The 16,900-nt window shown below is 32.9% G+C and overlaps 1 protein-coding gene across 1 annotated transcript in view; it reads left to right on the forward strand.

Moving 5' to 3' along the window:
• LOC140764952 (probable tocopherol cyclase, chloroplastic) overlaps positions 1-10,647 on the forward strand; it is a 28,835-nt gene extending 18,188 nt beyond the window's left edge. The window contains exons 6-10 of the mRNA XM_073103828.1: positions 3,001-3,098; positions 3,872-3,979; positions 4,722-4,838; positions 10,057-10,206; positions 10,305-10,647. Of these exons, the coding sequence (XP_072959929.1) occupies positions 3,001-3,098; positions 3,872-3,979; positions 4,722-4,838; positions 10,057-10,206; positions 10,305-10,478 (647 nt within the window). The 3' untranslated portion in view covers positions 10,479-10,647. The remainder of the gene's footprint in view (positions 1-3,000; positions 3,099-3,871; positions 3,980-4,721; positions 4,839-10,056; positions 10,207-10,304) is intronic.
• Positions 10,648-16,900: the final 6,253 nt, after the last annotated feature.

The following is a 16,900-nucleotide window of genomic DNA, read 5'->3' on the forward strand; positions in this document are numbered from 1 at the left end:
TAACTAAAAACTCTTTAAGGACATTAAGATGTTCAAGTTAGACAACCATTACTTTTAAAACAATTAATGCAAGTATAGAAAAAAAACCAATCCTAAGTGGAGGTAAATGAGTTTTGGTACACCACATTCATTTGCCACAATGATTAGCATCTGAAATGTTGAGAGAATTTATGAGCTAATAATTTTAGCTCGGTGGTTAAATCCACCCAAAAGCCAGTAAAACTAGAATTTGTAAAACATGATTTGAAAATCAAAGATCAAGAATTAATAATAACAATTAGCATGCTCATTATGTGAATAATAAAGCATAAATAATAATAATGCGAGTGACAAGCTAATAACATGCTCAAATTTCATTATGTAGAACTTTTCAATCTCGATAAATGCTGTATTTTTAATTTTGAGTCTGTGCCTGTGAGTCCATATCAACTAAAAGTGACCCTTAATATAATGCTCAAGTTTATTTTTTATAGTTGATTTAGTTAGGGTCATCAAGAGGTATCACTTAGTATTATATATATCATATCTAAATATTAAGAGAGATTAGTCACTGTAGGAAGCTTTTCGATATGATTTGAGACTGTTCCGTAATTTCTCCAGAATTGCGTAAGAAAGTTATTGCAGTGATCTAAAATAGTTCTATTTCTTAGATTTTCACTGAAGTCACTTAAAAAAGTCACTGTAATAATTTAAAGTAGATTTATTTCCTAGGCTTCCAAGTAAACTCGAGTCTCTACAGAAAATCGTGGAGTGATCTATACTGGGTTTGTTCTCTAGTCCTATGTATCTCAATTTAAGTTCTGCTAGCTATTCATGATCAATATATTTGCAATTTGTACAAAGAATAACAATGCACAAAAATAACAAGATAGCATAATAACATGATAACATAATGACACGAAATACAAGATGAATAAAAATCTGAGTGCATCCACTCACTTGTGGTCCACGTGGAATAGCTCAATTTAATAATATAGGTACTAGTAAAAATTTTCACCTTTATCCATTAAATAATAAATTCATTTTATATTCTAATAATAACTTTTTTCTAAAATAAAAACTAATTAAATTTGGACCAAAATAAAGCCTAAAAGATTGGGCTGTGTGGACTGGGCTAACCTATAACCTACCAAGTTGCTAAGGTGAGTTAGGCTCGAGGACCCAACCATAAGCTTGCAGCTCAAACCAAAATTACACAAGGCCTAACCCACTAATGATGGTCGTGCTGATAGTGGCACAACCCTTGGCACGATGTGTGTTAGTAGCACACCTCGTGCCGAGTCATGTCGTGCTGACCGCTGCCGACTATAACGAGTTGTATGAGATTTGAAACGTATTTTATTGATCTAATACAGATCTATTAGTGGTAAATCTAAAATATTCCAAGAGCTTTTTTTTATCATGTGACAAACATGATATGTCAGAGCCCATTTATTTTTACTTTTTTCTATTTCAATAATATTATGGAGTATTCAATCATTAGTATTAGTTTAATAAATATTTTCAATAATATTATGTATTGAATAATGTTTTTATTTGTTATTGCTATATCTTTAATAAAATAAGTGAGTTTAGAAAAATAATTTAAAGATAAAAGACTCGAATGTTGGCTTTAATATATATATATATATATATATATATATATATATATATATTAAATAAAAAAATTAAAGATTAACTTGCCGAAGACCCACACTATAAATTTTATTAAAAATGTGTGCCAATGCATGGCAGCACACACACCAGCGGGCCATGCCAATCGAGGATCGGCATGGCATGTGCCTTCTGCACAATCATTGCTGCAACCTAAGAAAACATGCTTACGTGAATCTTATATTTCTTTTGTCTTTTCTTTAGTGAGACAACTTTTGTAGATTTTTTTAGTTGTTTTGTTTTTTCAATAAATCTGCATGAGAAACCATTATTTGTGTATGCACTAGTAGAACAGATATTCCTGAAGAACATGGAACAATTGGATCCTATGTGTATGTGCGGCGATGTATCCTTGGTAGATATTTCTTCTGACCTAGAGTATTCCTTGTTGCAGCTTTGACAAGAATTGCATGGTGCCATCCTAGCTAGTCTCTTTTGGTTTCTCTTTACTAGTTTACTTAAGGCAATTTCTTGTGCATACTTTTAGCCTTTTAGGTGTTCTGTATATAAATAATTCTGCATGAGGAACAATTACTTGATGTATGCACTAGTAGCACACACTGATATACTTGAAAGTATGCGGAACTATTGTTTTCTATGAGTATGAATAAGGATATATCTTTAGGAATTTTAAGCTCCACATCTAGTTATTGAAGACACAAAAATTCAGGGAAGCCTAAACCTGATGTAGGCTGAATAAAGATGGTGGTAAACAGAGCATTCAAAGCATTTGCAGACCACACCCTGGAGGAAAATATTGATGCCACTTCAATGCCTTCAAGCTGGGAAAACTGAGAGCAGTACATGACTCTCTGTTAAACTGTGTGATTGCACACTTAATATGGGTCCTTGCTATTGCTGCAAATCCTTCTTGCCGTCTTCCATTTGACTGATCCCTCATTGAAGGTCTCAAATTCCCAATGTGCATTGCTTGTTCAGAGTTTCAGATATTTATTGGTGTATTGTAAATGAGGTCTCAGTGCGTTGCAGGCTTACAATAATGCTTGGGTGTTAAATCTGCAGTGATAATTTTTGTTTTACTGCCTTACCGGTTATTTTGTTAAGGTTAATGATCATTCTGCTATTTTTTGGGTATTAATCTCTTGCAATGCTTCCTTTATAAATGTTATTTTGGATATCAAATTTGGCTGCCATAAAATATTTCTTTAACAAACAAGTTTAGTTGGATCTTGGCACAGGATCACTTTTCTTAGGTCATGAAAGAATATGGGATATCATGTACTACATAGCTTAATCTTTTGGCATGCCCACACCAAAAAAAAAATTCAATTTTTTAAATATCTATATTATGTTAATTTGATTTGTTTTCTTCATATGTTCTATCAGGATGGATAGAATGGGATGGAGAACGTTTTGAATTCGAAAATGCTCCTTCTTATTCAGAAAAGAATTGGGGCGGAGGCTTTCCAAGAAAATGGTTTTGGGTATGTTAATACTTTTCTCATTTTCTAATCATGCATTTATTCTAATATCTTAGGTATGTTTAATGCAACAAAAAAAAAGCTTCTCATATAACATGTTTCATGTTAAGTAGGCTCAATCTTTATTCTTTCTAGTCTCTATACACACTCGCGTGTTACGTCATGCCGAGCGGCATGGGTGCATGCTGCTCGGCACTGTCGCCTATTGTGCCTTGTTAGTCTCTGTGTCGATGTGGAGCTATTTTTTTATTTTTAGTTTTATTTTTGTCAATCATTATCAAATCAACGCTCGTTATTTTCTTAATAAACATGATATGATATGCGAAACCTTTTTTTTATTTTTTAATTCCATCAATTATTATCAATCAATGTGTTGAATGTTATTATGTGTTCAATTATATTATGAAGCATTTAATCATATTATGGTTGTTCAATTATTAATATTAGTTTTAATAAATATATTCAATTATATTATATGTTTAATAATATTTGTATTTGACTATTGTTTTATCTTTAATAAAATATGTTATTTACAAAAATAATCTAAAAATAAAACACTACTATATAGGTTTTAATATATATATTTAAATTAAATATTAAAGATTGACATACCAAAAACATAAAAATATTTTTAAATATCTTAAATTTTTTATTAAAATTATGTTAAATGCGTGTCAGTGGCACAACCATTGTTGCTCTAAATTGCAATATATTGTAGTTCTTCTGTTGGCTATCCTAATCTTATTCACGGGATTAAATTGTCCTGCTTGTTTCAGGTTCAGTGTAATGTTTTTGAAGGTACACCAGGGGAGGTTGCTTTAACAGCAGCTGGTGGCATGAGGAAGCTATCTGGATTGACTGAGAACTATGAGAGTCCTGCCTTGGTATGGTACTGCACATTCAATCCTTATATTTAATTTGGTAGCATTCAGTAAGGCCTTTAAGCACTTGGTTAATGATAGGAGCGTGAATTATGAAATAGTTATAATCCAGCAAATTAAGATATTTTTTTTGCTTGTTCAAAAGCTTTGAATACTAGGATAGTAGTTCTGTCCAAGATGGTTCAATTAACAGGGTTATCTTGCTTGGTATGACTGCTCTTGATGCAACGGATAAGCTCTGAATCCAAGTTTGTTAGAGTAAATGGAACTTGGCAATATGGAAGGAGGATGGAACGAAATTCTTTTTTTAAGTCTTTGAATAGAGTTGGACTTTCTTGCTTACATGAATTATAAGTGAGTGAGGGAAGCAGGAAAGAACAAAATGGTTTAAGATCATTGGAACTAATGGCATGTAGTTGCTTTTTTTATTCCTTTAACAGTAAAATAATAAAATTTTGTGGACTACTGTTCTTTTCTAGTTTATCACAACTATCAAATTGGCCTCCTTGTAAATGTTTCAAGAAATCATAGGAGGGGAAAATATCAGATATTGCATTTCAACACAACAAAGCATGGCATTGACAAAACAGCACAATGTACTTGTAGATGAGGTAGATCAAATCAACAAAGAGGCTAACAACTTCTTCCTAGATAAAATCAGTTAATAAGGTGTTTGAACTTTCTCTGCTTTACAAACCTTTGATTGCTTCTGTGAGAAAGTAAATCTTTGGTTACTGTGATGCAGATTGGAGTTCATCATGAGGGAACTTTCTATGAATTTGTACCTTGGACTGGTAAAGTAAGCTGGGAAATTGCACCATGGGGTTACTGGAAGATTTCTGGAGAGAATGACAGACATATGGTAATTAACTAATTACTTTACTTGGACTTGGAATGCAAACTCACTAAGATCTGATTGCCAGTGTTTGTTTAGTTTTGTGAATATATGCACTTGTTTATCTAGTCATCATGGTATCCTTACTGCCATTATTGTTTCTATTTATCAACTTACAAATTTAGGTACTATAAGTTTGATATTCATCTTAAATGACCTCTAATATGGCACTAATATCCAACTTTCAAATTTCTTATAGTTGGAATAATCTTTCATAGACTGTCCTAGTGATAATAGCAAGGTTGTCTGAATGTTGATCCAGTTTGGATTAGGTAACTTTTTGCATTTTTTTTATTAAAATTAATTCTTAGATTTTTGTCCGACTTGACCTTAGTTAAATTGGTAGAGATTATAAATGGTCTTTGCTTTTGATAATGAATTAAAATTTGATGTGTCAGAAGAGGTTAATCAAATTGAGGTTTTAAGGCTCCATTTCTGAGGTTAGTTTGCAGAGTTTGATTGATTGAACAAACTGCTATGCCATGTAAAACAGGCGCAAATACTAATGTTATTTTCCAGATGATTTGTCTTTGTCTAACTCCCTCATAATATAGAAAAGTCTCAATTCATTTAGATGACTGACAATCATAGGCACACACATGCCACAAGTGTAGGGTAAATAGTCACATCAAGAGGCGTTGTCTTTTGTGGTTTCAGCTTGCAAGTCTCTAAAGCTGAATCACATTTTGTGCATAAAAGGCCAGTTGATCTGTTGAACTGGTTGAGGATTTTAGATAAAACGTCTGGGGGTTTTGCACGTGAAATTTCTTGACATCACTTGATCCTATCAAGTATGATGTTTGTGTCTCTTCACATTCATTTAGTGATCTGTTATTCAGAAAGAGCATTATGCGCAAAAAATCTTTTATACTCAGTCTGCATGATTGCTAGTTTATCAATAAGAAAGAAATTTGGTTGATGGAAGCAAACTTAAGACAAGGAATATTCTCTTAGCACACCATCCCATAATTATTTTTATTTATTTTTTGTCTTGCTTTTATTTTAGGTCTTTGTAATTGTGATATACTTTTTAACTTAATTTATGTTAATTTGATATAATATCAATTGAAATGATGATGATGATGATGATATTGTTAATGCTGACCATATATCATGGATCTTTTGGGATGCATAGGAACTTAATTCATCTTCAATAAATCATATCACATAATGGACCAAAATACATGTTACTTGCAAAGAAGGGCTACTTTGCCTTTGTAGTGCACATATTTTATGTGTAATGCATACATCTATGTAAGCAATGGATACATATATATAAGCCAATACATTTTGTGTGTAATGCTTTCATTTATGTAATTAAAATGTATGTTTTTGTAAGCAATAAGCACTTTGTCTTATACATGGTGGTACCTACACAAGATACAATTACAATAACTAGATCTCATTTGCAAACAACATGAGTTTTGATCTATGTTTGCTAATGTAATTAGAAGTTGGAATTAATTTGCAAATCATTCGTTGAATTTATGGACCAGTGATAACCACCTGGCAGTGGTATGCCAAGTATTATAAGCATTGAGCTTTTATTCTTAGGTAATTGTACACCCTAATCTTATGAGAGTCGTGGTGGGGTTTACTTCATGTAGAAACAAAACGGATAGAAGATGAGAGAGAAGATGGGAAGAAATAGAAAGATACAGTAAGAGCCTTCTGTTTGTACATTCAGTGTAAAAGGCAAGCAAAAAAAAGAGGAAATATCTACCATTCTCCACATAGTTTGTTAAACCATTTAGAGGGAAGCTAAAAAAGGAAAGATGACCACTTCCAATTTTTAGAAAAATAAGGTCATGTTCTTATGGACTATGAAGCAAGGATACAAAAATGGGTATGATACAGATACATCGATACAACAAATCTTAAAAAATAAGGTTACCATATGCAAAAGATACATAACTCATATATATATATATATACACATACAATGGCGGAACCAATATATTTTTACTCGATGGGAGAGAAAGGTGTCAAGTCACTATTAAGTTATGTGTGACAATTTTCTTGTTAGAAAAATTAATGAATAATAACTTGACATTGCCTATTCACAAATATTATTTTCTAATTTATCTCATCAATTTAGAAGACAATTTGTATATATTATACTATATTATAATATATTAGTATAGTATATATTATACTCTATTAGTGTATCATATACTATATTGTATGGATGGCTTTGCCAATCAGCATTTGCTGTATCAATGGCGTGTCGACACATTGAATGAGGGGTGCCGCATGGCACCTTTCTTAATAGCTTTGTCGCTCGCCATCGACCTCGTCGAGCTTGCCTAAGCTCGCACCTCCGTCCGGTGTCCTAGCCCTAACCCTAGGATAGGAGGAAGAAATGTCAAGAAAGAAAGTGTCAGTTATTGATTAAAAACTTAAGTTGCAAATCCGGATCCTGGATCTCTCTCTCCCCCCTTTCTTCCTCTCTCCCTCAGGTTAGGGCACTCGACGAGAGTGCAAGCTCGGGCGAGCGGCAACGGCGACAGTGAAGGTGAAGGTGAAGGTGAAGGTGAAGGTGAAGGTAAGTAGTCCCTAACCTTTTTCTCTCTTATAGCACGGTCGGTGGTTGCCAAGATTTGTGCCTATGGTATGATCATCGTTGCTATATTATTATATATTATATACCATATATAATTTTTATTTAATTTTTTATATATTAAAAATGTTAGATTACTAAGTCACATACATGTATGACTGCATACTGCCTAGGTGCTATGCAGTGGGGTGGCTGTCCGAATGCTTCGGACGCCTTTTAAAACATTGCTTTTTACAAAGAGAAACATTCTATATTCAATAAGAAATAAAAGGTATAACTCATTGATAGGAATCTCAAAAATATTCAAAAAGTATATAAGAAATATCCACAACATTATTTTATTTTTAAAAGTTCAAAAATTTTAAGAAAGTATCCAATACATATTTGGAAGTATTTGATGAGTGTCTTACTTGATAAGGATACGATGGGAGTATGGAAGCATCTGTTTCTTGGCTTATGGATTAATTAACCTTATGTTAGGAGCCTTGACAATCTTTGAAAATGCTTATATCGTCTAATTATGTCAATTGTTGGCTCATCAAAATACTCAATACCATAGCAGCTCTATTGTTTGATCAGTTATTATTTGGGATTAATGTTGTTAAGGATTCACCTCCTGTGGAACGAAATGTCAAGGTGTGGATTACACAAACAAGTCAATGATAATCATTTGAGCAAGATTTATTAGATTTTTGGAGCTTTGTTCTTCATTTTTAGATTATCTTGATTCTAGAGTATTTTATTTGTCCTTTAGAGTAAGGATTGTCGTGCCAACACTTATCGTGCCAGTGCTAAGTCGGCACGTGGCACAGCGACTACCTACAACACCCCCAAAAGAGCTCACATAGGGAGTCCATAGTTGCATGGAGAGCTGGAGGAGATGTAGAGCCGACAAGAACTACCGCAGCCGCATGGAGAAGCCGATGAAGATGAAAGGGCCATGGCTAGGGTTTTTCTTCTTGTTTCGTTCATCAGATAAAGAAGAAAAGTTGAGAAGATGATTTGAATCACTTAAAAAATTGATTCGGATCCTAGAGGATCATCTAAGATAAGTTAGAATTCATTATCATTTAAAGGATCCATATCACATAAAATAGGATCCTTAAAGATAAGTTAGAATCCATTATCACTTAAAATATGATTCTTTATGATAATTTAGAAATGACTTACAATCCTTTATTTCTTATAATAGGATCCACATCCGCAATTACTAAAAACATAATCCAATAAGTTAACCCATCATCTTCCTCCCTTCTCATCGGTCCACCCTTATGTTTTTTTAACCCTAGCTTTAAACCGGCGGCCATGGATGGTAGTGTGAAGGATTCCAAAACAAGTCTCTCTCTCTCTCTCTCTCTCTCTCTCTCTCTCTCTCTCTCTCTCTCTCTCTCTCTCTCTCTCAGTTCTTTGCCATGCTGCCATGCCGTGTGTCAGTATGGCATGTGCTGTGGCACGTACCATTTTGATCGGTGATCGGCATGGCAATCCTGTCTTCAAAAAATCATACTTATACTTGTATTGTTAGAGAAAGTCGAACTGTTCTATTTTAACTTCGCTTGCGGATTTCTTAGCATTTCTCTATTCAGCTCTATTTGATCTAAGGTTTTTGTCAATTAAATTGTATGGTATCTTTCGTAATCAATTCCTATGTAATTTTGGTCTTCCCTTCCATTTTAAGGCATCTTCTGTGAGCTCCTTTTCTTTTTTGAGGATTCAACCGATTAAAGTTTCTGTGTTTCCTACTACTAGCAGTAATGGATGTGTTTATCTATTGATTAGGGAAAAGCAATTGCAGTTTCCTGTTTTATCTTTAGTTTGATGATTTGAATGATTCAACCTATGGTCAAGCAGCTGAACATCAGTTCTCTGCTTGGGTTAGAATTTTGAAACTATTAGAACCTCATCACATCGCTGACAGGTTTTCCTACGAACTTAAGAGAATATGTGTTCTACAGAAATCCTAGAGACCAGTAGCTCATGAGTTGAAGCACTGTTCATGGATTGAGTCAATCTTAAGTCTGTGAGAGGCAGTCTTCGCATCAAGCATGGCCAAGAGTTTGTCATGGGAACCTGCTGGCAAGCTGTGGTTCTTCCAGTAGGGCCTGCTCAGATTGAGTCAATCTAAAGTCTGTGCGAGGTAGTCTTTGCATCAAGCATGGTCAAGAGTTTGTAATGGGGCCTCTACAGGCAATCTGTGGTTCTTTGAATAGAGCATTCTCAGATGGGAGCTTATCATGGGTGATCTATAGGCAAGCATCCGTGTTTGAGGGAGCCAAAACAGTGACACATCTTAGATCAGTTAATGATTATGCAAGTAGAAGATGTGTGGTAGTAAGATGGTACTTCCATCTCTCTACTTATTATTAGTATTTAGCGCATTTATTGCATGTAGAAGGACCACTTTTCTCTCATAAGGGATTTCCATTGAAAGAATCTTCTCCCTCTTGATTACTTGCAACCCAGGAAACTGAGGTTTTTGAATGTTCCATCAGAGGTTCTTGGAACTCTTGACCATTTCTTTCGTTACACACCCTAAGTTGATAACTACAGGCAGTTATTTGGTTATTCCTCTATATTTTTTATTTTTCTTGTGTGATAATACTGCCTATCAATGCTTATGATCAGGTGGAATTAGAAGCCACCACAGATGAACTTGGCACTCCCTTACGAGCTCCCACCGCAGAAGCCGGCCTTGTAACAGCATGCAAAGACACTTGCTTCGGAGATCTCAGGCTGCAACTTTGGGAGAAGAGATACGACGGCAGCAAGGGGAAGGTGAATTACTGATGCATATTTTGAGTTGCATGGATTGTTTTGAGCTAAAACAGTGTCACTAGTTTTCTTGTATTGATGCTCAACCAATTGTCTTGTAGATGATACTGGATGTAACAAGCAACATGGCAGCATTGGAAGTCGGCGGCGGGCCCTGGTTCTCAGAATGGAAGGGCGAAACCTCATCAAATGAGGTCCTGAGCGGTATCCTTCAAGTTCCAGTTGACGTTGAGAACTTCTTCCCCGTTACCTTCTTCCGGCCTCCAGGTCTTTAGGAGATATACAGGTGTATCCAGTGAGATAACAAGTTGACATGAGGATGAGTAATATTAATGCATATCCAATTTTATTGGATCTTAGGCTTAAATTGGTCGTTGTTTTACTCTCTCTGCAAGGTATAACTTCTTTTCTTCTTTAGTTCTCGACATGAGCAAATTATTTTCAGGACTGCAACGATCCAAAATTTGCTTTTCTCCGTACACTTCTTATTGAGTAAGAATTGGCTAGGAATAAGCCTTCTTATAGTAACTAAATAATCACTTATCTCCATTCACTTAAAAATAAAGGTAGAATAGGTATAACTATTTTAATATTTAATACTAGAGGATGAGAACTAATACTAATATAAGTTATTCTAATATTTTTATTTAATATTAGTATGAGTAATAATTATATTTAATGTGACATAAAGTTGATATTAAAGTATATAAAAATAATAAAATTGTATTAGGAAATAGTGATGTTTTAAATTAAATAACAAAAATACCTTTGAGTAATTATTGAAGAGTAGTAGTAGTAAATAGAATTTTTCTAAAATAATATTATTATTTATTAAAATTGTGGACTTAAAATACTCTATGTATTTGTACTATAAAGAAATAATTATGTATTATAAGGTAATGTAAGGTTATAAGTCTGTGCTGCAGAATAACCATGTAGGCTGCCTGGACAAAGGAAAGTGGTCCAATTCATTTAGGCAGCTATCTTGAACATTTGGTTGGTCGCCTCTCCGATTTCAAAGGATGATGAGCAATACAATTGCTGATAGACATCAAGACCACAAACTATAGACTTGCCCCGATGCATGAGCCACTCGCACCCACTATTGACTTCAAATAATAGTATGGTTGAAGATATAAAGAGATTGTAGGATAATACGGGGTTATAAAGTCGCACTGTATGTAGAATAATCATCAATTAGAGGATATAAATAAGTACTATGAAATAATGCAGGATTATAAATTCATATTTTATCTAAAATAATCATGCACTAGAAGGAATAAAGAGGCACTGCTGCATGATATTGATAAAAAATGATGCATATCACAGCTTGAGTACTCAAGAGTTGGAAGTTTGATGTATGCAATGCATTACACTTTGTCTAGATGATGATTCTAAGTCTACAAGTGGATAGATTTTCACCCTTAGTGGTACTGCTATTTCTTGGAGATTCAAGAAACAGACTTGCATAATTTATTTTACCATAGAGTTTAAGTTAGTATCTTTAAGAAAAATAGGTAAAGAGGCTGAGTAGTTATGAGATTTTTTGATTGATTTGCTAATGTGACCAAATCCTGTCTCCTAATCTACAACTGACAAACAAAGGAAAAACTTCTAGCTAAGCCACTGGCTCAAAGGGATCCGCTGGGTATCAAATTGCTTGATTGATTCATTGTGATAGTTAAGCATTTTGTCACGGGCATATAGCAAATCATATAATTAGAAGTTAAGACATATACATTTTAGACATAATTCTGTGAGATAGCTACTAGAAAATGAAGTAATCACTAATTGAATAATATCACCAAAGGATGACAACCCTACCTAAACCATAGATTTACATGCTCTAGATTCAATGGGAAAAACAAATATGAAAGGTGATGATGTAGCATGCTATTTTGACAGACTCGGAAATTATTCATTAAGTACCATGTTCTTGTAATGAACAAGTGGGGTTGAGTTAAACTTTTAACGAGTTTGTATAATATATGTATTTAATTTATAGGAGCACCTAAAAAAATTCTACCTATGTGAGTACGAAGTTAGATTGCGTCTGTCAGAGTTTGGTCAACGTCTAGCATACTAATGAAATTGAGATCAACGTATGGCCATTAATGTGCGATTGGGAAGAACATTGAGATTTTGATAAAAATATGTGTGAATTCTTCGTTGTGTCGTAAACTTTATTAATTTAAGAACTTTATGTCTATTAACATCTTGATACAACTTTGAGAATTTTACACTACGTGAAAAATCAAACTATATGGTATTTTCACTTATATATCAATATTTTTGTGTAACAGGAAGCATATTTTAAATCAAAGTTATTATTATTTATTTTAAAATAAGTGGGGGATTGTTAGAAATTTTAATTTTTTTATGATATTTTTTAAGATAATAATTTTGTGAGTGGATGTTTTGATAAGACACATTATTATGATTATAACTAATTATTTAACTAGCATCTTTTGATCTTATAACTACCAAAAATAGTTACCTAACTATAAGAACATGTTAGTTGGTATCTTTTCTTTTTCTATAAATAGAAGGTGCTATTATTTTGGATTATTCTAAAGACCTTAATACTTGCTATTACAATTAACTCTTGTTCAGATTAATATTCAATTTTGTGAGTTGGACTTTAATTTGTGACGATCTTGTATTCTAAAAACATATTGTTTGTAATTTTCAATCATAATAAGTTGATAGCAAATTCGTTCAAGAGATAGATTTATCTTCGCCTAACCATTATAAGAGTTTAGCCATTTAATTTCATTCATCTCCACTTTTATTTTTCTCCAATATAAAAAGCCCACACTACCTATATAAGTCTAAATTACATTTAAAATATACAAAAGTAGTTGTCTGCAAATGCACTAGATGGTAAAAAGCCAGACCAAATTATATGAGTCTACATTTCATTTAAATATATAAAAATAGTTGTCTATAGTGCAAGAAAATATGTCTGCACTACATAATAAAAAGCATGTACTACCTACCTATATAAGTTAGCATTACATTTAAATATGTAGAATCTTGTCAACAACCTAAAGAAATATGTTCATATTGCATGATAAAAGGTCTATATTTCTCATAAAAAGTGCACAAAGTAAAGATTATTTAAAATTTTATATATATTTTAGTACTTCTTTCTTTCCACTAAGAAGTATATTGGTCGTTTAATATAAAATATTATCACTTTCTAATACAATTTCTCTATTTCTTGTTACTTTAATATTAATTTTATATCACATCAAAGATCATTATTACTTATTATGCTAATATACAACTAAACATTATAATTGCTTGTATCGATATTATCTCTCTTCTTCTGGTATAAAAATTAAAATAATTCTTATATAATTCAATAAGCGAACATAATTGATTAATAGATTTATTTTATCTAAAAGTTTCAAGCCCCCACTAGCTTGTTAAATACAAATAGGCTTATTCTTATATAAGCCTTCTTATATTGATATAGCTAGAAAGTTGCCTCCTAAGTTTATTATGATATAATAATATCTACTTCTCTCACATCTTGTCTTTTTATCTAATATTTTATATTTATTAATTAATATATTACTCATGAAAAATATTTTAATCAACTATTATTTCAATCACATTCTCTCTCTCTTTTCTTCTTCTCCTCTCTTTTCCTTATCCATCCATTATAAATGGTACTCTCATTATTTGCCAAATTATTATTTTAACTTTGTATCAGACTAAATATGGTTATTACACATTATATTAGTATATAACTAAATATTAAAATAATTCATACTAGTATAAATTCTCTTAAGCTAGTATAAACAAACATAATAGTTATATTAGTATTTATCTCCTTTCACAATTGAAAGATAATAAATTACAGACCAACAATATTATTCATGCTTAGACACTTCCACTTATTTGTGCTAATGGAATAATGCTAAGATGGTTCAAGGAGATCATGTTATATGAATGTACACGAGTTTAAATTCAGTATTGGTTTAATTTCAGATATCATTAAGTTCTTACATCTCTCTTGAAATTAAAAAAATTTATATTAAATTGGACACACCAACAATTTATGTTATCTTTTGATGTGAACCGGATCAGATCGTTCAACGAGATGAAAGATGCATGGAAATCTTAAGACTAGTCTATCGAAAAAATTAGTCATTCATTAAACTTGGTCTCCACATGTTGTAACATTGTTCTTAAAAGATGATTATCAAATTTAAAAAATTGAGAGATAGATGGTAGGAAAGAGATGATTAAGAGGAGAAAAAAATTGAGCAAAAACTTTTGGTTGATGGTAGAGAGAGAGAGAGAGAGAGAGAGAGAGAGAGAGAGAGAGAGAGAGAGAGAGAGAGAGAGAGAGAGAGAGAGAGAGAGAGAGGAGAATAATGTATTAATTGGTTCCTAAAGATGCTCATTCTCCAACCCTATCCATTTGACCTTGCAACCATACGTTGACCAAGGAAACGTGCCCAAATAGAGAAAAAGAATAGTGAAAATGATTGGGTTTTGTTTGATTTGGTCTTCACCATGATGCTCTTGAATTGTCCTCATTCCCTCTATTCTAGTTTGATTATATTGTTTATTAGCCGAATGCTAGATATAAGACAATAAGAGATAGTTAAAAAAGCATCCTTATCGATTTAGGGTTCTTTGTGGATTCTAAAATATTATGAAGCACATATTATACTAGTAACTACTTCAGTGTCTCCACTTAGTTAGATTCCATTACTGGTAAACGATAGAGCATAATAAAATCAAGAAGAGGCAAGTGCGATTTGTTTAGGAGATATTAAATAGGATTAGATAAGTTAATATAAAATTAAAGTACAATAAGTGGGATGTTATATCTCTTCTTTTTGGGATGTGATTCCGAATTAGTAATCCTGAGAATATGTTACTCCCTTAGAATAAGTCTACTAAACTTATCCAATCCAGCAACCAAGCATACTTAATAGCTAGAAAATAAAGTTCAATTATTTTATTAGTGACTCTTTCCTTTTATGGAAAGAATGGTCCCTAAGAAAGTTGTTTTTGATTAGTACATTCAACACTTCTGTACCAGTTTTAATACCCATTAAAGGGCAGTATCAGACATTTTTTTAATGATTAAAATTGCATTAAAGAGAGAAGGCAAGACGCCCAAAAATAATTACACCCCGAGCGAAGAGTAGTATCACGGCATAATATGAATGTGAAGCAGTTAACCTAGAATGATTAGCTAGCCAGTTAGCGATAGAATTTGCTTCCCTAAAAATGTGATTAATCGTCACTCTTTTAGAAGAGCTAATTAAGTGTTGAATATCTTTGATAAGGTTCCTGATGATCTGGTTGCCATCCCCCTTCTCAAGAAGTAAGATTAGTTGTTGAGTCTATCTTCATCATCAAATTCTGGATGTTGAGACTTTGGGCTTGTTCCAGCGCCTCCTAAGCTGCTCAGGCTTTAGTAAATAAACAATGCAGATTCACATTTGACGGGTGCTCCACTTGCTAAAATAATATCTATATTGGAGTATTTGAAAAGCCACCCTCTTCCACCTTCACCATTGATCGAGTCAAAATAGCCATTACGGCTGCGCTTAACCCAAAGCTGTGAAGGTAATGACCATTGGATGAGTAGGGATGGGAACGTTCTTTTGCTAAGACTTTTTGTTCAAATAAAAATAGTTCATAATCATAGTGATAATAGCGCGCCAACAAGTGTAGGCGGGATAGGAGGGCGAGTTAAAATTTGTTGTATTTCTGTGCTTCCAAAGTTGCCACAGAGAGTTGACAATCAATGCGACAATTAAAAAAGTTTCTTGTGGCAAATTATTATTTTAAATTTTTAATTAGTACCAGAATTATGAGATATGATTTCTCTAGATAAGAACAATCCTCTATTAATCCTCCCTTGCTCGTCAGAGTAACATATTCATATTAAAAAGCTAGAATACAAGTATATATGAAATCTATAAATGAACGTGTGTGGTTATTTATATATGAAGTTGAAAATAAAAATCGTTTATAAATCAGTTAGTGATAACGAGATAAAGCATCATGTTTAGTTGTTTCACTCTCATTTATAAAATAGCCAAGGATGCATGAAAATCTTGAGAAAAAACTTGGTCTCCACATGTTATACACATTGTTCTTAGAACATGATTATCAAATGTGAAAAGATTTCTACCGGTAAAAATAAGAGATAGATAATTAAGAGGAAAGAAAAAGTTGAGCACAAATGTTTGGTTGATGGTAGGAGAGAGAGAGAGAGAGAGAGAGAGAGAGAGAGAGGAGAATAATGTATCAATTGGTTCCTAAAGATGCTCATTCTCCAACCCTCTCCATTTGACCTTGCAACCATATTTTGAAACTAATGTACGGCTACGTTTCATCCAACTCAACATCTCGGGAGATCTTAAAATATTTTTAATGTCCCAAAACTTAGACCAAGGAACATCCCCAAATGGAGAAAGTGAAAATGATTGGGTTTTGTTTGATTTGGTCCTCAGCATGATGCTCTTGAATTGTCCTCATTCTTGAGCCACCTACTATTGAAGGATAGGTGATACACCTAAGTCCAAGATCTCAGATTTGCTGCTTGGCACCTATTATAATCAAGAAAAATGTGATTCATTTGTAAACGTTAGATTTTTCTTTCAGGCCAAATAATAAAGACATCGATCTCAAGCATATCGAAAGCATATCTTAAAGCCTT

This window comes from Typha angustifolia, chromosome 8 (assembly GCF_048772165.1).
Source record: "Typha angustifolia cultivar Huaian chromosome 8, ASM4877216v1, whole genome shotgun sequence".
NCBI lineage: Eukaryota > Viridiplantae > Streptophyta > Magnoliopsida > Poales > Typhaceae > Typha > Typha angustifolia.